This window comes from Rana temporaria, chromosome 1 (assembly GCF_905171775.1).
Source record: "Rana temporaria chromosome 1, aRanTem1.1, whole genome shotgun sequence".
NCBI lineage: Eukaryota > Metazoa > Chordata > Amphibia > Anura > Ranidae > Rana > Rana temporaria.
The window spans coordinates 26,238,248-26,266,092 of NC_053489.1; the positions used below are offsets into that span (position 1 = coordinate 26,238,248).

General features: G+C 50.4%; 1 protein-coding gene across 1 annotated transcript in view; it reads right to left on the reverse strand.

The window, feature by feature from the left end:
• Positions 1 to 26,596, reverse strand: part of UBE2R2 (ubiquitin conjugating enzyme E2 R2) — a 63,052-nt gene extending 36,456 nt beyond the window's left edge. The window contains exon 1 of the mRNA XM_040336049.1: positions 25,492 to 26,596. Within this exon, the coding sequence (XP_040191983.1) occupies positions 25,492 to 25,668 (177 nt within the window). The 5' untranslated portion in view covers positions 25,669 to 26,596. The remainder of the gene's footprint in view (positions 1 to 25,491) is intronic.
• Between the last annotated feature and the right edge of the window lie 1,249 nt (positions 26,597 to 27,845).

The following is a 27,845-nucleotide window of genomic DNA, read 5'->3' on the forward strand; positions in this document are numbered from 1 at the left end:
AGGATGCATTAGAGGGGTTGTAAATCTTCCTGTGCATTAAGGTGAAAAAAAAAAAAAAAACTTGTCAGTCACCAGCCCCTTCGTTTTACTTACCTGAGCTCTGGAATGTCCCACAGCGAGGACGCGCAGTCTCTCTGCCTGGTCTTCTCGGCTCTTCATTGGATAGATTGATCGCAGTGCAGCCACTGGCTGCTGTCAATCAAAGAGAGAGAGAGAGAGAGAGAGAGAGAGAGAGAGAGAGAGAGAGAGAGAGAGAGAGAGAGAGAGAGAGAGAGAGAGAGAGAGAGAGAGAGAGAGAGAGAGAGAGAGAGAGAGAGAGAGAGAGAGAGAGAGAGCGCCATTGTACTACCTGGGGGCCTGAGCGAGAGTATACATATATGGATAGGGGTGACAACATGGGCAAATTAGCGCTTTAAATAAAAAAAATTAAAAATTGAGAATCGTGATCTTCATTTTATGCAAAAGAATCGCAATTCTCATTTTTCCCAGAATCGTGCAGCTCTGCTGTCCATTCTGGATTTTAGTCGGGTGCATCCTGAATTTTCGGGTTTTGGGCCAGAATTTTCATTTCGGTGCACCACTAACCAAAACACAACACCTCCACAGTTCGGCAAGTCCCCCCCCCCCCCCATATTGCTGCACCTACAGAGATTTTCCTTATTGAAATTTGTTTTCGTGTGACCCCTGGTCAGGTGACCCAGACATGGCAGCTGCCAAAGAATGTGGACGGAGTGTAAACAGTCACTCTGCAAACATAGAACCCGATAACCATTTATCAGGTCCCATGACACCAGGTCACACTGTGCTGTCACATTCATACAGTCCTGATAAACCACAGAGCCCATCACCCACCAAACACCCCCCCCACCCCCCCTTCACCGCACATCATGTGCAAACCAGAGTCACTGACCGACCAAAATCAGACCAGAGACATGTGGGCATCTCTGTGTACCAACAACTCTACCTGCTCTTCTATTACCAGGCTGCCACCATAAGGGTCCATTCACACCATAGACATTGGGCTGCACCAATACATACACACACCATAGACATTGGGCTGCACCAATACATACACACACCATAGACATTGGGCTGCACCAATACATACACACACCATAGACATTGGGCTGCACCAATACATACACACACCATAGACATTGGGCTGCACCAATACATAAACACAGCAACATGCCCCTTACATCCCATTTGTTGTTTTCGCATTACTGCAAGGCGAGACGAAATGCGTTTTTTTCAACTTTCCTTCTATTAAATCTTCTGCCCTTGTTGTTTTTCATCTAGTAACAATCCTAGGCTTATGACATCATGCACAGCTCTCTGGTGAATTTGCCAGGAAGCGAGGGGGAGTTAAGTCATAAGAGGGCCAATGAGAGCTGCAGGGCTGGAGATGTTCCTCTGTCTGTGTAAATTCAGGAAGTAAACAAGCAGCAGCTTCCGCTGCCCACAGTTAATTGTCTACAGCCAGACTAAGTGGAGGGAGATTTCTGCAGCATATTTGGCAAGTACAGAATCACAGTATATATAAAATAGGAAAAGTGGTTGTGGAGGGAAACTTACAAATTACGTGCGCAAAAATACTACCAAAAGAAAGCAGGTAAGTGGGAATTTTTTATATATATATATATATATATATATATATATATATATAATATATATATATATATATATATATATATATATATAATTTCATGTGGGTACAGGGTTGCACGAACATGCAATTGCCAGTTAGAGTACAGTAGCATAGACGGAATAGCAAAAAAATGCCCTGGTCATGAAAAGGATAAAATCTTCCAGAGCCTCTATCCCCTCCCCCTTCTCCATCCCCTCCTTCTCCATCCCCTCCTTCTCCATCCCCTCCCCCTTCTCCATCCCCTCCCCCTTCTCCATCCCCTCCCCCTTCTCCATCCCCTCCCCCTTCTCCATCCCCTCCCCCTTCTCCATCCCCTCCTCCTCTATCCCCTCCCCCTTCTCCATCCCCTCCCCCTTCTCCATCCCCTCCCCCTTCTCCATCCCCTCCCCCTTCTCCATCCCCTCCCCCTTCTCCATCCCCTCCCCCTTCTCCATCCCTTCTCCATCCCCTCCCCCTTCTCCATCCCTTCTCCATCCCCTCCCCCTTCTCCATCCCTTCTCCATCCCCTCCCCCTTCTCCATCCCTTCTCCATCCCCTCCCCCATCCCTTCTCCATCCCCTCCCCCATCCCTTCTCCATCCCTTCTCCATCCCCTCCCCCTTCTCCATCCCTTCTCCATCCCCTCCCCCTTCTCCATCCCCTCCCCCTTCCCCTCCCCCTTCCCCATCCCCTCCCCCTTCTCCATCCCCTCCCCCTTCCCCTTCTCCATCCCCTCCCCCTTCTCCATCCCCTCCCCCTTCCCCATCCCCTCCCCCTTCTCCATCCCCTCCCCCTTCCCCATCCCCTCCCCCTTCCCCATCCCCTCCCCCTTCTCCATCCCCTCCCCCTTCCCCTCTCCATCCCCTCCCCCTTCCCCTCTCCATCCCCTCCCCCTTCCCCTCTCCATCCCCTCCCCCTTCCCCTCTCCATCCCCTCCCCCTTCCCCATCCCTTCTCCATCCCCTCCCCCTTCCCCATCCCTTCTCCATCCCCTCCCCCTTCCCCATCCCTTCTCCATCCCCTCCCCCTTCCCCATCCCTTCTCCATCCCCTCCCCCTTCCCCATCCCTTCTCCATCCCCTCCCCCTTCCCCATCCCTTCTCCATCCCCTCCCCCTTCCCCATCCCCTCCCCCTTCTCCATCCCCTCCCCCTTCTCCATCCCCTCCCCCTTCTCCATCCCTTCTCCATCCCCTCCCCCTTCTCCATCCCCTCCCCCTTCTCCATCCCCTCCCCCTTCTCCATCCCCTCCCCCTTCTCCATCCCCTCCCCCTTCTCCATCCCCTCCCCCTTCTCCATCCCCTCCCCCTTCTCCATCCCCTCCCCCTTCTCCATCCCCTCCCCCTTCTCCATCCCCTTCTCTATCCCCATCCCCTCCCCTCTCTAGTCAAGCCTTATTCTAGGCTTACCTATAGGTAGTGCAAATCTCTCCTAAAACATGCGCAGTTTAGGAGATATTCACCTTGTAGTGCGCCAATAAGGGTCATCGGTGAATGCGCTGTCAAGAAACGGACCTCTATGCCATTTCTTCACTCGCAAGTGCCGTGACAGACATCCCCTGCACACATGCGCAGGAGCGACGTCACGCGGCTTCGGACAGTCACAGAGCCGGAGTCCGGAGACCCAGAAAGAAGAGGGGCGAAGATGGATGCTGCCTTCAGTGGGGACAGCTCGGGCTTCGTTTGCATGCAAGTTACACATAATGGGCTAGTACTCAATGCATACTACCCCATTATGCTTATACTTTTGCAGGAAAAAAATAAATAAAATCAGGGTTTAAAAGGGGTTGTAAAGGTAAAAAAAAGTTTTTCCCTAAATAGCTTCCTTTACCTTAGTGCAGTCCTCCTTCACTTACCTCATCCTTCCATTTTGCTTTTAAATGTCCTTATTTCTTCTGAGAAATCCTCACTTCCTGTTCTTCTGTCTGTAACTCCACACAGTAATGCAAGGCTTTCTCCCTGGTGTGGAGTGTCTTCCTCGTCCCCTCCCTTGGACTACAGGAGAGTCAGGATTCCCACTAACACAGGGTTTGACAAATTTCCTTGGAATCTAGGAGCCAGCCAAAAATGTTAGGAGCCAGAAAACGCGTCCCACCAAGCTTGCGCGCAGAAGCGAACACATACGTGAGTAGCGCCCGCATATGTAAACGGTATTCAAACCACATGTGAGGTATCGCCGCGATCGTTAGAGCGAGAGCAATAATTCTAGCCCTAGACCTCCTCTAACTCAAAACATGCAACCTGTAGTTTTTTTTTTTAAACGTTGCCTATGGAGATTTTAAAAAGTAAAAGTTTGTCGCCATTCTACGAGCGGACGCAATTTTGAAGCGTGACATGTTGGGTATCAATTTACTCGGCGTAACATTATCTATCACAATAAAAAAAAATTGGGATAACTTTACTGTTGTCTTATTTTTTAATTAAAAAAAAAGTAAATTTTTTCCCCAAAAAAAGTGCGCTTGCAAGACCGCTGCGCAAATACGGTGTGACAGAAAGTATTGCAACGATGACCATTTTATTCTCTAGGGTGTTGGAATAAAAAATACATATAATGTTTGGGAGTTCTACTTAGAGCAGGGGTGGGCAATTATTTTTTCGATGGGGCCACATGAGAAACTAAAAATATTTTGGAGGGCCGGGCCAAAAGGCTAAACTCAATACTGCATAAAATCATTTTTATTTCCTTATAAAGAGCAGTAAATATCATTGTTGGAAAACTCGTACGAGTACTTGTTATAGACATGGCACAGGAGGGGGACAGAGGCTGGGGACATGGCACAGGAGGGGGACAGAGGCTGGGGACATGGCACAGGAGGGGGACAGAGGCTGGGGACATGGCACAGGAGGGGGACAGAGGCTGGGGACATGACACAGGAGGGGGACAGAGGCTGGGGACATGACACAGGAGGGGGACAGAGGCTGGGGACATGACACAAGAGGGGGACAGAGGCTGGGGACATGACACAAGAGGGGGACAGAGGCTGGGGACATGACACAAGAGGGGGACAGAGGCTGGGGACATGACACAAGAGGGGGACAGAGGCTGGGGACATGACACAAGAGGGGGACAGAGGCTGGGGACATGACACAAGAGGGGGACAGAGGCTGGGGACATGACACAAGAGGGGGACAGAGGCTGGGGACATGACACAAGAGGGGGACAGAGGCTGGGGACATGGCACAGGAGGGGGACAGAGGCTGGGGACATGACACAAGAGGGGGACAGAGGCTGGGGACATGACACAAGAGGGGGACAGAGGCTGGGGACATGACACAAGAGGGGGACAGAGGCTGGGGACATGACACAAGAGGGGGACAGAGGCTGGGGACATGACACAGGAGGGGGACAGAGGCTGGGGACATGACACAGGAGGGGGACAGAGGCTGGGGACATGACACAGGAGGGGGACAGAGGCTGGGGACATGACACAGGAGGGGGACAGAGGCTGGGGACATGACACAGGAGGGGGACAGAGGCTGGGGACATGACACAGGAGGGGGACAGAGGCTGGGGACATGACACAGGAGGGGGACAGAGGCTGGGGACATGACACAGGAGGGGGACAGAGGCTGGGGACATGACACAGGAGGGGGACAGAGGCTGGGGACATGACACAGGAGGGGGACAGAGGCTGGGGACATGACACAGGAGGGGGACAGAGGCTGGGGACATGACACAGGAGGGGGACAGAGGCTGGGGACATGACACAGGAGGGGGACAGAGGCTGGGGACATGACACAGGAGGGGGACAGAGGCTGGGGACATGGCACAGGAGGGGGACAGAGGCTGGGGACATGGCACAGGAGGGGGACAGAGGCTGGGGACATGACACAGGAGGGGGACAGACGCTGGGGACATGACAGGAGGGGGACAGACGCTGGGGACATGACACAGGAGGGGGACAGACGCTGGGGACATGACACAGGAGGGGGACAGACGCTGGGGACATGACACAGGAGGGGGACAGACGCTGGGGACATGACACAGGAGGGGGACAGACGCTGGGGACATGACACAGGAGGGGGACAGACGCTGGGGACATGACACAGGAGGGGGACAGACGCTGGGGACATGACACAGGAGGGGGACATGACACAGGAGGGGGACAGACGCTGGGGACATGACACAGGAGGGGGACAGAGGCTGGGGACATGACACAGGAGGGGGACAGACGCTGGGGACATGGCACAGGAGGGGGACAGACGCTGGGGACATGGCACAGGAGGGGGACAGACGCTGGGGACAGGCAGCCACTGTTTAATCAATAACAATTGATTAAACAGTGGCTGCATGTGATGGCACAGTGGCTGCGTGTGATGGCACAGTGGTTGCGTGTGATGGGCACAGTGGCGACAATTGATGGCACAGTGGCTGCGTGTGATGGGCACAGTGGCTGCGTGTGATGGGCACAGTGGCTGCGTGTGATGGGCACAGTGGCTGCGTGTGATGGGCACAGTGGCTGCGTGTGATGGGCACAGTGGCTGCGTGTGATGGGCACAGTGGCTGCGTGTGATGGGCACAGTGGCTGCGTGTGATGGGCACAGTGGCTGCGTGTGATGGGCACAGTGGCTGCGTGTGATGGGCACAGTGGCTGCGTGTGATGGGCACAGTGGCTGCGTGTGATGGGCACAGTGGCTGCGTGTGATGGGCACAGTGGCTGCGTGTGATGGGCACAGTGGCTGCGTGTGATGGGCACAGTGGCTGCGTGTGATTGGCACAGTGGCTGCGTGTGATTGGCACAGTGGCTGCGTGTGATTGGCACAGTGGCTGCGTGTGATTGGCACAGTAGCTGCGTGTGATTGGCACAGTGGCGACAATTTATGGTGGCACAGTGGCTGCGTGTGTTGGCACAAGTGGCTGCGTGTGTTGGCACAAGTGGCTGCGTGTGTTGGCACAAGTGGCTGCGTGTGTTGGCACAAGTGGCTGCGTGTGTTGGCACAAGTGGCTGCGTGTGACCCCTCCCGGCCCTGCCTACTGTTATCACCGCGGCGGGGAACATTAGACAGCGTTCGTTTGAACAGCTGTTTTCCCCGCTGCGCATAGACACTCCCCCTTGGACGGATCTGTCCAATCGCGAGCAAGGGGGAGTGTCTATGTGACTCCCCCTTGCTCGCGATTGGACAGATCCGTCCAAGGGGGAGTGTCTATGCGCAGCGGGGAAAACAGCTGTTCAAACGAACGCTGTCTAATGTTCCCCGCCGCGGTGATTAACGTGGCAGCGGCGGCGGTTTCGGCGGCGGGGGTGGGCCGGATTAAAAGGTCCGCCGGGCCGTATACGGCCCGCGGGCCGTAGTTTGCCCAGGTCTGACTTAGAGGGAAGGAGATGGCAGTGAAAATAGTGAACGATTACACATTAGAACAGCTGTTTAACTTGTAATGCCAACGGCCACCACCAGATGGCGCCAGCTCACAGAAGGAAGAGCTTGGGACTTCACAAGGCCGCGGCCTCAATTACCGGGCGGCACACAGAGACACAGGATCCTGTGCCTCCACCTCCCCCACCGCGCGATCGCGACGGCCGGTAAATGAAGCCGTGGCCTTGCAGGCCGCGGCCTCAATTACCGGCTGCCAGGTCACAATTTGTCGCAATTGCGATCTGGCGCACGGATTTTGTCGACCCCTGCACTAACACACAGCTCCTTTCTCTGCAACGTAGAGAGCGTCCTGACACTCCAAGGGAGGGGGCGAGCACGACACTCCACCAGGGAGAAAGCCTTGCATTACTGTGTGGAGTTACAGACAGAAGAACAGGAAGTGAGGATTTCTCAGAAGAAATAAGGACATTTAAAAGCAAAATGGGAGGATGAGGTAAGTGAAGGAGGACTGCACTAAGGTAAAGGAAGATATTTGGGGGGGGGGGGGGGGGGGTGGTACCTTTACAACCCCTTTACTTCCTCCAAGTAAACAAGGCACTCCAAAAACACCCTTCAGACTCCTATGAGGTTATAAAAAAATATATATTTATACGGCTCTTTACAAATGCTTCCAAACATGTCAAAAACAGGTTACAATACGATAATGTGATCTGCAATACACAAGTGTTTTGACACGCTTCCCTTTACGTCTTTTGTGAACGGCACATGAAGGGCGACGCATGGTGTGAAATCCAGCCAGCCACTAGAGAGGGAATCTATAAATCTGTAGACATAATACAGCACACAATACAACACACAATACAACACACACACACAATACAACACACACACACACACAATACAACACACACACACACACACAATACAACACACACACACACACACAATACAACACACACACACACACAATACAACACACACACACACACAATACAACACACACACACACACAATACAACACACACACACACACACAATACAACACACACACACACACACAATACAACACACACACACACACAATACAACACACACACACAATACAACACACACACACAATACAACACACACACACAATACAACACACACACACAATACAACACACACACACAATACAACACACACACACACACAATACAACACACACACACGTAGTAACAAAACACCCAGAATAAAGGGTGGCAGCAGTAACCCTAAACAAGCACTCGGAGAACATTCTCTGGTCTCCATTAAAGGAGTGCTGACAATGGAGGTCTATATACTGCACGGTATAAAGGCCCGTGACCCACATTCCAGACTCCTCCACCCATACATCATCCAACTGCCGCTCAATCCACCGACTCACCCACCTTCTGTCTCCTCCACCTTGCCACACGCTATTTCTGTTGGCAGAACAAATCTGTCCTTTTCTAGGAACTGGGAGAACAAATGCAACACATTTCATACCGACAACTGCATTCCTCTGTAGGCTTCCGAAGACAGCTTGTGAAAGACTGAAGACCAGTCTTTCACGATTTTCAAAATTGTCGCTCTATTTTTGTTTATAGCGCAAAAAATTAAAACCGCAGAGGTGATCAAATACCACCAAAAGAAAGCTCTATTTGTTAAAAAAAAAAAAAAAAAAAAAAAAGACGCCAATTTTGTTTGGGAGCCACGTCGCACAATTGTCAGTTAAAGCGACGCAGTGCCGAATCGCAAAAAGGGGCCAGGTCCTTTACCTGCATAATGGTCCGGGGCTTAAGTGGTTAAACATTGACCACACTAAGCAGGAGAGCACACCATAGTCTGTAATATAGCTGTGCTGGAAACGAAGCCTGCTCGCCTCCAATGATCAGACTTGTCTTGATAAGCTTCCTCAAACTTTAACCAGACACTGATAGAAGTCACAAGACTGCTATATACTGCTATGAGGAAAAGAAAAAAAAAGCGTATTTAGCAGATTCACAAAAATAATTGCATTTCCAAGTTCTGTGTACTGTGGGAGACCAGATATAGTAAATGCAGGCTCCTGGGGAGACCAGATATAGGGAATGCAGGCTCCTGGGGAGACCAGATATAGTAAATGCAGGCTCCTGGGGAGACCAGATATAGTAAATGCAGGCTCCTGGGGAGACCAGATATAGTAAATGCAGGCTCCTGGGGAGACCAGATATAGTAAATGCAGGCTCCTGGGGAGACCAGATATAGTAAATGCAGGCTCCTGGGGAGACCAGATATAGGGAACGCAGGGTCCTGGGGAGACCAGATATAGTGAATGCAGGGTCCTGGGGAGACCAGATACAGTGAATGCAGAGTCCTGGGGAGACCAGATATAGTGAATGCAGGCTCCTGGGGAGACCAGATATAGTGAATGCAGGCTCCTGGGGAGACCAGATATAGGGAATGCAGGCTCCTGGGGAGACCAGATATAGGGAATGCAGGCTCCTGGGGAGACCAGATATAGTGAATGCAGGCTCCTGGGGAGACCAGATATAGGGAATGCAGGCTCCTGGGGAGACCAGATATAGGGAATGCAGGCTCCTGGGGAGACCAGATATAGTGAATGCAGAGTCCTGGGGAGACCAGATATAGGGAATGCAGGGTCCTGGGAAAACCAGATATAGGGAATGCAGGGTCCTGGGAAAACCAGATATAGGGAATGCAGGCTCCTGGGGAGAGCAGATATAGGGAATGCAGGGTCCTGGAGAGACCAGATATAGTAAATGCAGAGTCCTGGGGAGACCGGATATAGGGAATGCAGAGTCCTGGGTTTAGAGCACACATGTAAGAGAATGGGGGGCACCACTATCATGCAATAAGAAGGAATGGGACTGTGCTGCAACCACATGCAATTGAAGAGAATGATGCAGCCAGTGCAATTAGGAGAATGGGGCTGCACTATAAATCACATGCAATTCATGATTACACCATATATATGGGTACTGTATACAAAGTCACATGACCGGAGCACAGACAACAGCAGACCCCCGGGCTTCCAGCCCTGAGCGGGGTGTTCGATTTCAGAATGATGTTGAATGAAGTAACACCGACCCCCCCAGCAGACAAATGTGACATTTCAGCTGCTAAGATTAGATTTAGTTCTCTTGCGGTGGTGTAAAGTTTCATGCTGATTGGGTATTGTGCTTGGAATGGAGGTCATGTGACCTTGGCGAAGGCCAACATTCACCTTTCCTCACACTCCTCTATTCCCGACATACGCTTCACTGCAATACAACAGCATGAAGGCCGCTCTGCGCCCCAACATTACCGGCTACATACAGAAAAGATTCTTAGCTGGATTCAGAGAAAGCGCTGCAACTTTAAGGCGGCGTAGCGCATCGTATTTACGCTACGCCGCCTTAAGTCAGAGAGGCAAGTGCTGTATTCACAAAGTACTTGCCTCCTAAACTTACACGGCAGCGTAGCGTAAATGGAGCCGGCGTAAGCGCGCCCAATTCAAATTAGGATGAGGGGGCGCTTTATGTTAATGGGGGGTGACCTGACGTGATTGATCTTTTTTTACAAACGGCGCATGCGCCGTCCCGTGTACATATCCCAGTGTGCTTTGCTCCAAAGTATGCCGCAAGGACGTATTGGTTTTGACGTGAACGGAAATTACGTCCAGCCCTATTCACGGACGTCTTACGCAAACGACGTCAAATTTTCCAAATTTCGACGCGGGAATGACGGCCATACTCAACATTGTACTAGTCCAGCTATTTGATGGAATAACTTCATGCCTGAAAACGCCTTACGTAAAAACAGCGTATCTTTACTGCGACGGGCGCACGTACGTTCGTGAATAGGCGTATCTAGTCATTTACATATTCTACACCAAACTCAACGGAAGTGCCACCTAGCGGCCAGCCTAAATATTGCACCCTAAGATACGACGGCGCAGGCTGACGTATCTTAGCTAGGTTTAAGTGTATCTCAGTTTGAGAATACACTTAAAGCGGAGGTTCACCCAAAAATCAACTTTCTGCCATTCGATCCAGCATACTGCTGACATCCACAGTATGCTGTTTTTTTTGTTGTACTTATCGTTTTATCAGCGTTGTTATCCGGCTCCGAGCGGGGATTTCTGTGGGGAATAGGCATTCCTAAGCCAAGCGGATTTGATTGACGGGCTGCTAAAGTGCGTCACGCCTTCCGAAAATACCCAAAGTGACACTCGAGTGTTTACGGCGCCTGCGCAGTCGGCTCTACACGGCAGGCGCCGTAAACACTCGAGTGTCACTTTGGGTATTTTCGGAAGGATTGACGCGCTTTAGCAGCCCGTCAATCAACTCCGCTTGGCTTAGGAACGCCTATACCTGGAAGGAATCCCCGCTCGGAGCCAGATAACAACGGCTGATAAAACGATAAGTACAAAAAAAACAGCATACTGCAGATGTCAGCAGTATGCTGGATCCAATGGCAGAAAGTTGATTTTTGGTGAACCCCCAATTAAAACTTACGACGGCGCAGATTCAGAGTTACGTCAGCGTATCTACTGATACGCCGGCGTAAATCTTTCTGAATCTAGCCGTCTATAACATTGACCAGGCCCAAAATCCAATTCCGGACACGGAGACTGCCAAGTTCTGACAGGTTAAACAAAGTAAGTCAATCGTTTCCTTTTGTCGGATAAAAACCTGAAAAGAGAAAAAAATAAAAAGGAATGCAGCCACCACATCTTAAGACTGGTAAACTACAATAGGGTCTGTGTTAGTGCTTGGCTTTGGATGCTTTCATCGCACTTGTCATATATCTGGTATAAAAGCTCTCCCCCCCCCCCCCCCTCACCCCCCAGGCACCAGCAAACCCTTTCCTCCATGATGTGCGTTCCAGTAAGAGAGAGGCCTCAGGACAGAAGAGATTTGCATTATTGAAGAGTGTGGAAAGCCTGCCTGTACATGTGCAGCTCCGTTCACAGCACCCTGCATAGAGCCCAGCATGGAGAACGCAGGGCGGCCTGACACAGCAAACCCCCATCCGCATACAGGCGAGGACACCCAACACGGGGGACATTTACAGGAAGATTCCGGGATTCTCAAAGCAAAAAAAATAAAATAAAGTGATTAGATATCCCTTAATACAAAAGAGGAACTCCCTTCTGCATCATCACTTCATCTGACATGACATCATACAGGCCCAGGGCAATTTAAGAGGAGCAGCCAACACACCGAGTGGGGGGGAGGGGAGAAAAAAACAAAATCTTTACCTGGAACCCTGACTCCTCTGTGCAAATCCGCAAAAAAATTAACTCAACACATTGAGCCTAGGTTCACACTGGGAACCGCATGTGAATCACACAGGAGTCGCACGGCATTCCTGAGCAAATTACATGCAATTTATTTTGAAGGACTCAAATTGCAACGCATAAAAAAATAAATAAAAAGTGCAAGCACTATAACCCTTTCACGCCGACGGAACGCATATATGCGTCCTCGGCTTTCAGGGGTTATACCGGGATGATGCCTGCAGCCGCAGGCATCATCCCGGTACCGTTGTTTAGAGCGGGCGATCGGCTTTCCAAACATAACAACCGATGCGGCTAAAAGCCGCTCGGTTGTTATGCCGGAGGAGCGGGAGGGGACATCCCCCCCCCTCCCGCCGCTCTGACCGGGCCTCCCGTCCCACCGGGAGACCCGATCCACGATCCGGCGCCTCCAGCGTCTCGGCGCGCTCTGAAACAAAGCCGTAAACGGCTTTGATTCAGTGTCCGCATTGAAACCACGGACGCGGCGTCATGACGTCACTTCCGGGTTTCTCAGATGCCAATGGCGCCGGATTTAAAAAAGTACACAGTATTCAGAATCGCCGTTTTCGGCGATCTGAATACTTTGAAGTGCAAAGGAGGGCTCGGAGGTCTTTTAGACCCCCGATCCCTCCATAAAGAGTACCTGTCACCACCTATTGCTGTCACAAGGGATGTTTACATTCCTTGTGACAGCAATAAAAGTGATCAAAATGTTAAAAAAAAAAATAAAAAAAATTTATTAGAAAAAATAAATAAATAAGAAAACAAAAAAAATTTTTTTTAAAGCGCCCCCCTCCCCGCGAGCTTGCGCAGCAAAGAAAGCGCATACGGAAGTCGCGCCCGCATATGAAAACGGTGTTCAAATAACACATGTGAGGTATCGCCGCGATCGTAAGAGCGAGAGCAATAATTATAGCACTAGGCCTACTCTAACTCTAACTTGGTAACCGTAAAAAAAGTTTAAAGCGTCGCCTATGGAGATTTTTAGTTACCGTAGTTTGTCGCCATTCCACGAGTGCGTGCAATTATAAAGCGTGTCATGCTTGGTATCTATTTACTCGGCATAACATCTTTCACATTATGCAAAAAAATTGGGCTAATTTTACTTTTTCATTTTTTTAAAATTCATGAAAGTAAATTTTTCCCAAAAAGTTGTGTTTAAAACACCGCCGCACAAATACCGTATGACATAAAATATTGCAACAATCGCCATTTTATTCTCTAGATTCTCTGCTAAAAATATATATATAATGTATAATAAGTAATTTTCTAGCCAAAAATATGGATTTTAACTTGTAAACACCAAATGTCATACATAGGCATAGGCATGAAAGGGTTAAGCCACTCTGGAATCAGATCACATGGGTGTTTATACCCATGGGATCCGGTTCAGGCAAACATACCGTATATACTCGAGTCTAAGCCGAGTTTTTCAGCACATTTTTCTGTGCTGAAAATGCCCCTCGGCTTATACTCGAGTCACCTTTTTGCGCCTAATCTCCCGGACTTTGGGGACCCGGTACTGGCCGGGCATAGGTCTACTGGGCCCCACTCTTCATCTACAAGTGCGCAAAGTTTGTTGTCCGGGGGACCTACGGCTGGGGAGTACCGACTTTCCCCAAGAAGCGCAAATTGTTACGCCTCAAGCGGTCTTCCAAGTCCGTGAGCTTGTCAGCAGTATAGGTTTGGCACCCCTTCCATAGACTCCCATGTTAAACGGTAATTTCTCTGGTAACCCGGGACTGGCTGGCCAAAGGTTCCCTGGAACTTGGCACACTTGTAGCACCATTTTGCCTCTACAAGTGTGCAAAGTTTGCTGTCTAGGGGACCTACGGCCGGGGAGCACCGATTTTTCAAAACCAGGCACCCCTTCTATATACTCCCATATTAAAACGCAAGTCGAGGCATGGGCACAGCGAGGCATGGGCACAGCGAGGCATGGGCACAGCGAGGCATGGGCCAGTGATGGCAAACCTTGGCACCCCAGATGTTTTGGAACTACATTTCCCATGATCCTCATGCACTCTGCAGAGTATCTGAGCATCATGGGAAATGTAGTTCCAAAACATCTAGGGTGCCAAGGTTCGCCATCACTGCACTAGGCTTATACTCGAGTCAATACGTTTTCCCATTTTTTTTGTGGTAAAATTAGGTGCCTCGGCTTATATTCGGGACAGCTTATACGCGAGTATATACGGTACTACATTTGCGACCTGCTTTTGGGGTGTCAAAAAATAAAAACGGACAGGGGTTATAACAACCCTCCCTCACTCAATCCAAAATTTAACAAAAAATCGTCTATGGTTCTACTTTAATGCTTTTAAAGTGGTTGTAAACCCTTTACAACCACTTTAACATACAGGTAAGTCTAGATTAACCAGTTAAGCCCCGGACCAATATGCAGCCTAAAGACCCAAGGTGTTTTTACAGTTTGGGACTGCGTCGCTTTAACAGACAATTGCGCGGTCGTGCGACGTGGCTCCCAAACAAAATTGGCGTCCTTTTTCCCCCCACAAGTAGAGCTTTCTTTTGGTGGTATTTGATCACATCTGCGGTTTTTAGTTTTTGCGCTATAAACAAAAATAGAGCGACAATTTTGAAAAAAATGCAATATTTTTTACTTTTTGCTGAAATATCCCCCAAAAACATATATAAAAACATTTTTTTCCTCAGTTTAGGCCGATACGTATTCTTCTACCTATTTTTAGTAAAAAAAAAAAATCGCAATAAGCGTTTATCGATTGGTTTGCGCAAAATTTATAGCGTTTACAAAATAGGGGATAGTTTTATTGCATTTTTATTTTTTTTTACTACTAATGGCGGCGATCAGCAATTTTTTTCGTGACTGCGACATTATGGCGGACACTTCGGACAATTTTGACACATTTTTGGGACCATTGTCATTTTCACAGCAAAAAATGCATTTAAATTGCATTCTTTATTGTGAAAATGACAGTTGCAGTTTGGGAGTTAACCACAGGTGGCGCTGTAGGAGTTAGGGTGCACCTAGTATGTGTTTACAACTGTAGGGGGGTGTGGCTGTAGGAATGACGTCATCGATCGTGTCTTCCCTATAAAGGGAATGACGCAATCGATGCGCCGCCATAGTGAAGCACGGGGAAGCTGTGTTTACATACGGCTCTCCCCGTTCTTCAGCTCCGGGGAGCGATCGTGACGGAGCGGCTATAAACTAATAGCCGCGCCGTGGTCCCGGATCGCTCCCCGAGCGGACCCGACCTCCGCATGTAGCGGGGGGGGGGGGGGGGGCCCGATCGGACCCCCCACCCGCTAATAGGCAAGGACGTACATGTACGCCCATCTGCCTGTACGTGCCATATTGTGGACGTATATGTACATGCGGGGGTCGGGAACTGGTTAAAGGCTTACCTGTAGGTGCTGGAAATATCTCCCAGACCTGCACGGTTTAGGAAATATTTACTAAAATCACGGGCGCCACCGTCTATGGCGATTGCTCCGTAGACAGCGGCGCAGGCGCACTGTAGCGTGCCGTCCCTCATTGAGTCCATGTCGACGCTGACGGCTTCCGCACGCATGCGCGGGAGTGACGTCATTGCGGCTCCGGCCAATCACAGCGCCGGAGCCGCAAGACCCGGACGTAACCCCCGGCTGCACGAGTATTTGAAGAGGACGGCTGCGGGGGCTTCGATCGGAGGAGAGTATTACATAATGAGCTAGTAGGTTATGCCCACTAGCTCATTATGCCTGTCTTGCATGTGTTTTTTTTTTTAACTGGGTTTACTTCCTCTTTAAAGGGGTACTATAGACTTGATTACACACACACACACACACACACACACCACACACTTGTTTTGCACAGAGTGGCCCCGATCCTCGTCTTCTGGGGTCCCTCGGCGTCTGTCTCGGCTCCTCCCTGCATCAGCTAACCCCCCCCTGGGAAGCGCTTTCCCAAGGGGGTTACCTGGCGGATGCGCTCCCGAGTCCTGTATACAGAGCCGCCAACTACAGGACTTTTTTACACCTGCAAGGCAAAAGCCATAATGAGCTAGTATGCACCGCGTGGTCTATCCGTCATTACAGCAGCCACTCACCAGAGATGCAAATAACTTGTTTGACATACACAAAACTACTAGGGAGAGGCTCTACAAATACAGAGAAGATAAAAGTAAAAATCTAATAGAAGAAATGTAAAAAAAAAAAGTTTTGTTTTCATCTTTTAAATCTTAAAATGGACACACACACACACACACACACACACACACACACACACACACACACACACACACACACACACACACACACACACACACACACACACACACACACACACACACACACACACACACACACACACACACACAAATGGGTTGGGTGCAAGTCTTAATCAGTAGTCACCGCTGTCCTACACACTGGGATTACTAAACAGGAAGTCAGCCATGTGAACAGAAATCTCTCCCCGGCCCGTAATCCTGTAGCACCAGTTCTGCCAACTGTGACACATTTTTGAAAACTAAATGTTAAAAAAAAGGGCAGGTCACTGAACAACAAAGCCATTAATAAATGCAAAATAGATAGTGCTTAACGATATCTGAAAATAAAAATAAGGCTTTTTTTTTGGAGCGCCAAAAGCTCTAATCCTACAGACAAAAAAATAAGTAAAACACTACTAATAAAGTAATATTTATACATGGAACTATCTCTCCCCAGCTCCATCTCTCTCTCCCCAGCTCTATCTCTGGCACACACCACTTCAGCCCCAGGGGATTTGGCTGCCCAATGACCGGGCCATTTTTTGCGATTCGCCACTGCGCTGCTTTAACCAACAATTGCGCGATCGTGCGACGTTGCTCCCAAACAAAATTGGCGTCCTTTTCCCCCCACAAATAGAGCTTTCTTTTGGTGGTATTTGATCACCTCTGCGGTTTTTATTTTTTGCGCAAAAACAAAAAAAAGAATTTGGGGGCGGGGGCAATATTTTTTACTTTTTGCTATAATAAATATCCCCAAAAGATATAAAAAAAATGAATTTCTCAGTTTAGGCCGATATGTATTCTACATACTTTTGGGTAAAAAACGCAAGCGTATATATCGATTGGTTTGTGCAAAAGTTATAGCATCTACAAAATAGGGGATAGTTTTATGGCATTTAAGGTTATTTTTTATTTTTTTTAGTAATGGCGGCGGTCAACGATTTTTATCGTGACTCTGACATTATGGCGGACACTTGGCGCCATTTTGGTACCATTGTCATTTATACAGCAATCAGTGCTATAAAAATTACTATGTAAATGACACTGGCAGGGAAGGGGTTAACCAGTAGGAGGCAGGGAAGGGGTAAGTGTGTCCTAGGGAGTGATTCTAACAGTGGGGGCTGGGCTACAAGTGACACGACATTGATCACCGCTCCCGATGACAGGGAGCAGACAGTGTCTGGTCACTAGGCAGAACAGAGATATGCCTTGTTTACAAAGGCATCCCCCCCGTTCTGCTGCTCCGCGACAAGATCGCAGGCAACCGCCGGACATAGAGGCCGCCGGGACCCGCGATCATACTCACGGAGCTCGTGGCGGGCGCGCCCGCAATGCAGCCTCTTAAAGGGGACATATGGGTATGTCCATATGCGCAGCCGAGCCATTCGCCGACGTACAAAGTTGTGCAGCAGTCGGTTAAGGGTTTGTATTAGGCCTTCAAAATTAGAAATTCTCAGTTTTGTTCAATTTGTTTCTAGGTGTGACTCACCTGGCCCTGCATCCATAACAAATTAACCACTTAAGGACCGGACCAATATTCTGCTACATGACCCAAGGGGTTTTTACAATTCGGCACTGTGTCACTTTAACAGACAATTGCGCGGTCGTGCGACGTGGCTCCCAAACAAAATTGGCATCTTTTTTTCCCCACAAATAGAGCTTTCTTTTGGTGGTATTTGATCACCTCTGCGGTTTTTATTTTTTGCGCTATAAACAAAAATAGAGCGTCAATTTTGAAAAAACTGCAATATTTTTTACTTTTTGCTAAATAAATATCCCCCAAAAACATAACTTTTTTTTTCTCAGTTTAGGCCGATACGTATTCTTTTACCTATTTTTAGTAAAAAAAAAAAATCGCAATAAGCGTTTATCGATTGGTTTGCGCAAAATTTATAGCGTTTACAAAATAGGGGATAGTTTTATTGCATTTTTATAATTTTTTTTTTTTTTACTACTAATGGCGGCGATCAGCGATTTTTTTTGTGACTGCGACATTATGGCGGACACTTCGGACAATTTTGACACATTTTTGGGACCATTGGCATTTTCACAGAAAAAAATGCATTTAAATTGCATTCTTTATTGTGAAAATGACAGTTGCAGTTTGGGAGTTAACCACAGGGGGCGCTGTAGGAGTTAGGGTTCACCTAGTGTGTGTTTACAACTGTAGGGGGGTGTGGCTGTAGGTCTGACGTCATCGATCGAGTCTCCCTATAAAAGGGATCACTCGATCGATGCAGCGCCATAGTGAAGCACTGGGAAGCCGTGTTTACATACGGCTCCGGGGAGCGATCGCGACGGAGCGGCTATAAACGAATAGCCGCGCTGTCATCCCAGATCGCTCCCCGAGGGGATCCGACCGCCGCATGTAACTATCCGATCGGACCCCCGACCCATGTCTAGGCAGGGACGTACAGGTACGCCAATGTGCCTGTACGTGCCATTCTGCCGACGTATATCTACATGCGGCGGTCGGGAAGCGGTTAAAGGGGTTGCAAAGGTACAATTCCCCCACCCCCCCTAAATAGCTTCCTTTACCTCTTTCACTTACCTCATCTTTCCATTTTGCTTTTAAATGTCCTTATTTCTTCTGAGAAATCCTCACTTCCTGTTCTTCTGTCTGTAACTCCACACAGTAATGTGAGGCTTTCTCCCTGGTGTGGAGTGTCGTGCTCGCCCCTCCCTTGGACTACAGGAGAGTCAGGACGCTCTCTACGTTGCAGACCGAGAAAGGAGCCTGAGAAAGGAGCCGTGTGTTAGTGGAGCGTCCTGACTCTCCTGCAGTCCAAGGGAGGGGGCGAGCATGACACTCCACACCAGGGAGAAAGCCTCGCATTACTGTGTGGAGTTACAGACAGAAGAACAGGAAGTGAGGATTTCTCAGAAGAAATAAGGACATTTAAAAGCAAAATGGAAGGATGAGGTAAGTGAAGGAGGACTGCACTAAGGGAAAGGAAGCCATTTAGGAAATAAAAATTGTACCTTTACAACCCGTTTGTATGCAAAAACAAAAAACAATCTTGGACTTTTCTCCTCTACAAATAAGGTCGCCTGGCAGAATGGGCCACTGGTGGACTATTGTTTATCAAAAATATTTTTAAATCAAACAAATTGGATGTAGAAGTGATAAATGAAGAAGCAGCCATTTACACATACAGAGAAAAAGGAGGTACATTCCTAGGTGTCACCAAACAAGAAACCACAACAAACAGATAAAAGACAACGTTGATGACAACCATTGAGAGGATTTTTTCTTTTACTTCCTCTGGTTACTTGAGCGCACGAGGACATAGATTATCAATGCCTTTATTTTTTTAGCTGTACAAACTACTACCCAAGAAGCCAACACAAAAGCAGACAAAAGCAGAGCAGCTGCTAGGAAGTACCCTACCCGACGAGCGCCTAATTATCCCCAAGGATAAAAAGGGCTGTCGGCCTCATATTTATTTCATAAAGGCTTAAATATAAAACTCATGAAACGAGTTCTATCAGTGGTGTCACCATCGTATCCACCTAGGAAAACAGTTCCTGGATCAAGTCTGTAAAGCACAGGTTATAATTAAAGTCTTTGCTTCCCAAGCCATGGATGAGCTGGTAGCATTTCCTGGTTGGGCCTAAATGGGGGTTCCATTGTGCTGGAGACACGTGTTCCGCCATCGGGCCAGCATCGTGCCCCGCCATCGGGCCACCATCGTGCCCCGCCATCGGGCCACCATCGTGCCCCGCCATCGGGCCACCATCGTGCCCCGCCATCGGGCCACCATCGTGCTCCGCCATCGGGCCACCATCGTGGACCAGCATCTTGTTCCACCATCGTGTCCCACCATCGTGTCCCGCCATCGTGCTCCGCCATCGGGCCACCATCGTGCTCCGCCATCGGGCCACCATCGTGCTCCGCCATCGGGCCACCATCGTGCTCCGCCATCGGGCCACCATCGTGCTCCGCCATCGGGCCACCATCGTGCTCCGCCATCGGGCCACCATCGTGCTCCGCCATCGGGCCACCATCGTGCTCCGCCATCGGGCCACCATCGTGCTCCGCCATCGGGCCACCATCGTGCTCCGCCATCGGGCCACCATCGTGCTCCGCCATCGGGCCACCATCGTGCTCCGCCATCGGGCCACCATCGTGCTCCGCCATCGGGCCACCATCGTGCTCCGCCATCGGGCCACCATCGTGCTCCGCCATCGGGCCACCATCGTGCTCCGCCATCGGGCCACCATCGTGCTCCGCCATCGGGCCACCATCATGCTCCGCCATCGGGCCACCATCGTGCTCCGCCATCGGGCCACCATCGTGTCGCACCATCGTGTCCCACCATCGGGCCACCATCGTGTTCCGCCATCGTGTTCCGCCATCGGACCGCCATCGGACCGCCATCGTGTTCCGCCATCGGACCGCCATCGTGTTCCGCCATCGGACCGCCATCGTGTTCCGCCATCGGACCGCCATCGTGTTCCGCCATCGGACCGCCATCGTGTTCCGCCATCGGACCGCCATCGTGTTCCGCCATCGGACCGCCATCGTGTTCCGCCATCGGACCGCCATCGTGTTCCGCCATCGGACCACCACCATCGTGTTCCACCATCGTGTAATGCCATCGGACTGAGACTGGTTAGCAATACAACAAACATAAACATCTCTATCCATACAAAGCAGGTCTGAAGGAACTGAAAGTTGGCCCACAGATGCTAGACAACCATGGTGTTCACCAACAGGATTTGTTACCCATTAGGACGACGGCAACAGGCTTTTCCTTAGAGCGGCTTTTCTCACCCAGGGTTCAGTGGAGCTCTAGGAGCCCCTCCAAAGGAGGAGAAATGAGATTTCTGACTCTCAGAAAGACGTAACCGATGACTCCAATTAACTTTTTAGTTCTCAGTAAAGGAGGCACTTTCTACTGATCACCAAAGTAATGAGGCTCGTCTCAAATTCACTTTGCCAATGACCACCAGTGTGCCAAGTGCCCTTCTTCCATTAACTCTCCGAATGACCACAAGTGTAATAAGGCCCTTCTTCCATTAACTCTCCGAATGACCACCTGTGTGCCAAGTGCCCTTATTCCATCAACTCTACTAATGACCCCTAGTGTAATAAGGCCCTTCTCCCACTGAATTGCTCAATGACCACCAGTGTGCAAAATGGCACTTCTTCCCATTAACTGTCCTAATGACCACAAGTGTTGTACCAAGGCCCTTCTTCCATTGAATTTCTCAATGACCACCAGTGTACAAAGGGCACTTTTTCCCATTAACTGTCCTAATGACCACAAGTGTTGTACCAAGGCCCTTCTTCCATTGACTCCAAATGACCTCCAGTAATAAGGCCCTTCTCCCACTGAATCTCTCAATGACCATAAGTGTACCAAGGGCCCTTCTTCCATTGACTAACCACCAGTGAAATTAGGTTCATCCCTGACAAGTCTCTCCGAATGACCATTGGTGTAATAAAGACCTTCTCCCATTAACTACCACTAACCACCAGTGTACCAAGTGCCCTTATTCCATTAACTCTACTAATGACCCCCAGTGTAATAAGGCTCTTCTCCCACTGAATCTCTCAATGACCACCAGTGTACAAAAGGCCCTTCTTCCATTAACTGTCCAAATGACCACAAGTGTACTAAGGGCTGTCCTAATGACCACAAGCGTACAAAGAGCCCTTCTTCCATTAACTGTCCTAATGACCACAAGTGTCGTACCAAGGCCCTTCTGCCATTGACTTCGAATTACCTCCAGTAATCAGGCCCTTCTCCCACCGAATCTCTCAATGACCACAAGTGTACCAAGAGCCCTTCTTCCATTGACTGACCACCAGTGAAATTAGGTCGATCCCTGACAAGTCTCTCCGAATGACCATTGGTGCAATAAAGACCTTCTCCCATTAACTACCACTAACCACCAGTGTACCAAGGCCCTTCTTCCTTTGACTCTCCTAATGACAGCCAGTGAAATTAAGTCCTTCTCTGATGGTCTCTCCTAATGACCATCTGTGTAATAAGGACCTTCTCCCATTAACCACCAGTGTAACCAGGCTCTTCTCCCACCAACTTTTTTTTCCACTTTTCCACCAGTGTACGACTCTCCTTCACCTGCAGTCCTGCAAAAGCCAGAAGTCTCTTCGCTCCAGCACTGGAATATTTGGAGGAACCCTGTTGGTGGATAACGTGAGGGATAGTGACAAGCACGATTGGAGACCATCAAGAACTGGCGTTTAGAGGACGGGTCACTCTTATCATTGGTTAGTTGTTGGGCAGTTCTTATGATTTTGGACCCCCCTTTTAGGGTCAAATACTTATTATCCAAGATGAGGAGTAGGGTGTCAGACTTAACCCATTCCTTGCTCTGGCAGGCAGTATGCCTCTGCTCAGTCTTATGGAAGGCCCTTGCCAACCTCATGAACACAGGGCTATTGGTCCTACATTGTATGTGATGTCATCGTGTGACGGCAAGCGTCTTGAAGAAGAGCCTAGTCTCAGATAAAGGGAGCCTGTCAGAGAAAGAGCCCATTTTGTAGACCGCTACAGGAGCGCACCGATCCGAGCGATTATTCCATTACATGCCACTCTACCAGTACGATGATCACTCCGCTAAATGCAGTATTGCCACCCTACCGGTAAAAGTGATCACTCCCCTACATGCAGCGTTGCCACCCTACCAGTATGGGTAATCACTCCCCTACATGCAGCGTTGCCACCCTACCAGTACGGGTGATCACTCCCCTACATGAAGCGTTGCCGCCCTGCCGGTACGGGTGATCACTCCCCTACATGAAGCGTTGCCGCCCTGCCGGTACGGGTGATCACTCCCCTACATGAAGCGTTGCCGCCCTGCCGGTACGGGTGATCACTCCCCTACATGAAGCGTTGCCGCCCTGCCGGTACGGGTGATCACTCCCCTACATGCAGCGTTGCCACCGTACCGGTACGGGTGATCACTCCCCTACATGAAAGCATTGCCACCCTACCGGTACGCCTGATCAATCCCCTACATGCAAGCGTTGCCACCCGACTGGTGCGGGTGATCACTCCCCTACATACAGCGTTGCCACCCTGTTACAAGAAGTTATGCGAGGGGAATTTTCAAAGTCTTTTAATGCAAACAATGTCTCCCGGCATGTCACCAAAAGTAAGTATAGACAGTTGGATCATGGTGACCAAATAAAAGATGGCACCATGGGACCTGGAGTAGAAAAGCAGTGCCAGAGAAAAGGACACCGCTGGACACGCCTGGTAGTATATGAATGCCACATAAAGCACCAAAAAAGGAGAAAAAGAAATTAAATTTGCATTGGTAGGGTGAAGGTCCTCTAAGGTAGACCAGTCCCCACAGGAACCTTGTCCCTCGGCAAGAAGCAGAAAAATACAGTCATGAAAAAAATGGAGGCGTGGGACAGGACCTGAAATGGGAAAGCTGATGACAACACTGGACATGTTGGGTAGTATATGATTGCAGCAAAAAGCACAAAAAGGGGGTAAAACGGCAGAAACTTGCATTGGTAAGGTCCTCCAAGGTACCTTTAAGGAACTGCCATCTTTAAAGAACCACCCCGGTCCACCCATTGTTTGAGAAAGCCCCCAACTTCAGTGAAACCCCCTATCTACAGAACCCCTCACAGTCCATTCATCTTCTAAAGAACCCCCATCCTGCCGTCTTCAAATACCACCGGTGGTCCCCATCTTCTAAGGAACCCCTCCAGGCCCTTCATCTTCTAGGGTACCCACCCATCCTCACCTTTAAAGAACACTTCCCGGCCCTTCATCTTCTAGGGAACCTACCTCCCGCTATCTTTTAAAGAATCCATTCCCATCGCCTCACCTTCTAGGGACCCCCCCCCTCCTGCCCCTCACCTTCTAGGGGGATCCCCCCCCCTAGGCCCCTCACCTTCTAGGGAACCCCCCCCCCCCCCTCCTGGCCCTTCACCTTCTAGGAATATGCCATTAGCGGACCTCCAGCTGTTGCAAAACTACAAGTCCCATCATGCCTCTGGGTGTCATGCTTGTGGCTGTCAGAGTCTTGCTATGCCTCATGGGACTTGTAGTTCTGCAACAGCTGGAGGTCCGCTAATTGCATATCCCTAATCTAGGGGAACCCCCCCTCCTCCCGGCCCTTCACCTTCTAGGGAACCCCGCCTCCAGGCCCTTCACCGTCTAGGGGAACCCCCCTCCCCTTCTAGGGAACCCCTACTCCCAGCCCCTCACCTTTTAGGGAACCCCCCGGCCCTTCACCCTCTAGGGAACCCCCGTCCCGGCCCCTCACCTTCCAGGGGAACCCCCCCTCCCCTTCTAGGGAACACCTCCAGCCCTTCACCTTCTAGGGGAACCCCCCTCCCGGCCGCTCACCTTCTAGGGGAACCCCCCTCCCGGCCCCTCACCTGCTAAGGCAACCCCCTCCTCCCGGCCCCTCACCTTCTAAGGCATCCCCCTGCCCCTCACCTTCTAGGGGGGAACCCCTCCTCCCGGCCCCTCACCTTCTAGGGGGGAACCCCTCCTCCCGGCCCCTCACCTTCTAGGGGGGAACCCCTCCTCCCGGCCCCTCACCTTCTAGGGGGGAACCCCCCCTCCCGGCCCCCCACCTTCTAGGGGGGAACCCCTCCTCCCGGCCCCCCACCTTCTAGGGGGGAACCCCTCCTCCCGGCCCCTCACCTTCTAGGGGGGAACCCCTCCTCCCGGCCCCTCACCTTCTAGGGGGGAACCCCTCCTCCCGGCCCCTCACCTTCTAGGGGGGAACCCCCTCCTCCCGGCCCCTCACCTTCTATGGGAACCCCTCCCCTCACCTTCTAGGCAACCCCCTCCTCCCGGCCCCTCACCTTCTAGGGAACCCCCTCCTCCCGGCCCCTCACCTTCTAGGGAACCCCCTCCTCCCGGCCCCTCACCTTCTAGGGAACCCCCTCCTCCTGCTTCTTTCAACGCACACCCCCCACTTATCTTTTAAGGAACCCGTCCCAATCAAACTCACATTACACACCATACATTCAGGATGTGTAAACACTCAGGTCTTTCAGGCCCCGTACTGTACCTGACCTCCATCCCAATACTCACTTTGAAGTACCCCCCTTCGTAGAGGGTGTTGGGGGGCCCGAAGATGGCCACCTCCCAGTTGTACAGGTCGCTTTCGTCCACCAGCGTGATGCGGAAACCCTCCACCGGCTCTTCCTGCAGGGACTTGAGCTCCAGCATCAGGGCCTTCTGTGAGCTGGTCATCGGTTGCTGGGCCATGGTGGCCTGGTGGTGGTGGTGGGGGGGGGAAGGGAGGGGGGAGAGTTTAGGGCCCAAAGAGTCTGATCCTTTGTGTGTCTATAGTGTGTCAGCTCTTGGGACAAGGGGGTCTCCAAGTCCTTTGTCTCCTCCACAAACCAGATCCCACTCCCAGTCTAGATAAAGTGAAGTCCTGGTGCCTCCGCCACAGACGAGTGCCAGCTCTTGGGACAAGCTACTTGTTGGACTTGCATTAGTGGGGCCCAGTGGTGGTGGTCAGCAGGGGGGGAAACTCCTTTGTCACTCCCCTCCCCCAGCTGCTGAGTGCTAGCTCTTGGGACCAGCAGGCTGTGTGGGGCCCCTGTATAGCGTTATGCACCAGCCACAGTCTGTAGACACTCAGATCTCTGTCTTGGCCACAACAGAGTGCTAGCTCTTGTGCCCAGAAGTCTATGTGGGCCCCTTGGGGCTCTGTACAGATTTACACAGGTCCCAATAAGTGAGCCACAGTCCGTAGAGGGGGAGTCCTGGCCGTAGTAGAGTGTAAGCTCTTGGGACCAGAGCAGCCAACCAAGTTCCAGCTCCTTTGTAGAGTGAGTGTCAGCTCTTGGGACCAGTTGGTGGCTCTAGGAGTCTGGGGACTTAGAAGCTGCGGTCCCCCCCCTTTCCCCGGGCTCTCTCCCCTCGCTTGGGACGCAGTGGGGCCCTGTGGGTGGAGTGACCTCCTCAGTGGCCCGGATGGAGGGTGACGAGGGCCCCGTATTCCGCTTCCTCTCTGGCAGGCTGTTGTGGGTCCGGAACCAGGCCTCGCTGACCTCAGACGTCTCCTTCGGGCCGGTCGCGGTGCGGGTGTCTCTGTAACCGAGACGGGTAACGCTCACTCTCTACGGGCTCCCAGCTGGACCCGAAACGCCGCTCTACCAGTTCCTTTTGTGACGTCACCAACGCGCTGACATCACGACGCCGCCCAGAGGGGCGGGAGAGGGGGACGGTGCGACAAGGGGAAGGGGCGTGGCTGTGAGGAGAAGGGCGGAACATCAACATCAAGTCACGTGTCTGTATAGTTGTGTGTGCTGCTGGATAATATATAATATAAACACCATATATTCTATATACACTATATGCACTAGGTACTCTATATACAATATACACCATATATGCTATATACACTATATGCACTAGGTACTCTATATACAATATACACCATATACTCTATATATTATAAACTCTATATACAATACTTCTATATACACTATATACTTTATATACAATACTACTATATACTGTACTGTATACCGTGTATATAATACTACTGTACACAATACTACTATACTGTGTATATAATACTACTATATACTATACTGTATATAATACTACTATACTGAACACTATAATAATAATACTATACTGTATGCTATATACTCTATATAATACTATATTGTATATAATACTATTATTCTGTACAGTATATACTGAATATAATACTACTATACTGTACACTATATACTGTATATAATACTACTATACTGTTTATTAGGGTTGTCCAGATACCGATACCAGTATCAGTATCGGGACCGATACCGAGTATTTGCGGGAGTACTCGTACTCGCGCAAATACCCCCGATACCTAAATAGAATACTTTCCCCCCCTTCCCCCCCCCCCCCCCCCGCCGCTGCCGCCGCATCGCGCCGCCGCATCGAGGGACATGGCTAGAGGGACATTGCTGCATATGTGAGGGACATGGCTAGAGGGACATGGCTGCATATGTGAGGGACATGGCTGCATATGTGAGGGACATGGCTAGAGGGACATTGCTGCATATGTGAGGGACATGGCTAGAGGGACATGGCTGCATATGTGAGGGACATGGCTAGAGGGACATTGCTGCATATGTGAGGGACATGGCTAGAGAGACATTGCTGCATATGTGAGGGACATGGCTAGAGAGACATTGCTGCATATGTGAGGGACATGGCTGCATATGTGAGGGACATGGCTGCATATGTGAGGGACATGGCTAGAGGGACATGGCTGCATATGTGAGGGACATGGCTAGAGGGACATTGCTGCATATGTGAGGGACATGGCTAGAGGGACATTGCTGCATATGTGAGGGACATGGCTAGAGGGACATGGCTGCATATGTGAGGGACATGGCTAGAGGGACATGGCTGCATATGTGGGGGACATGGCTGCA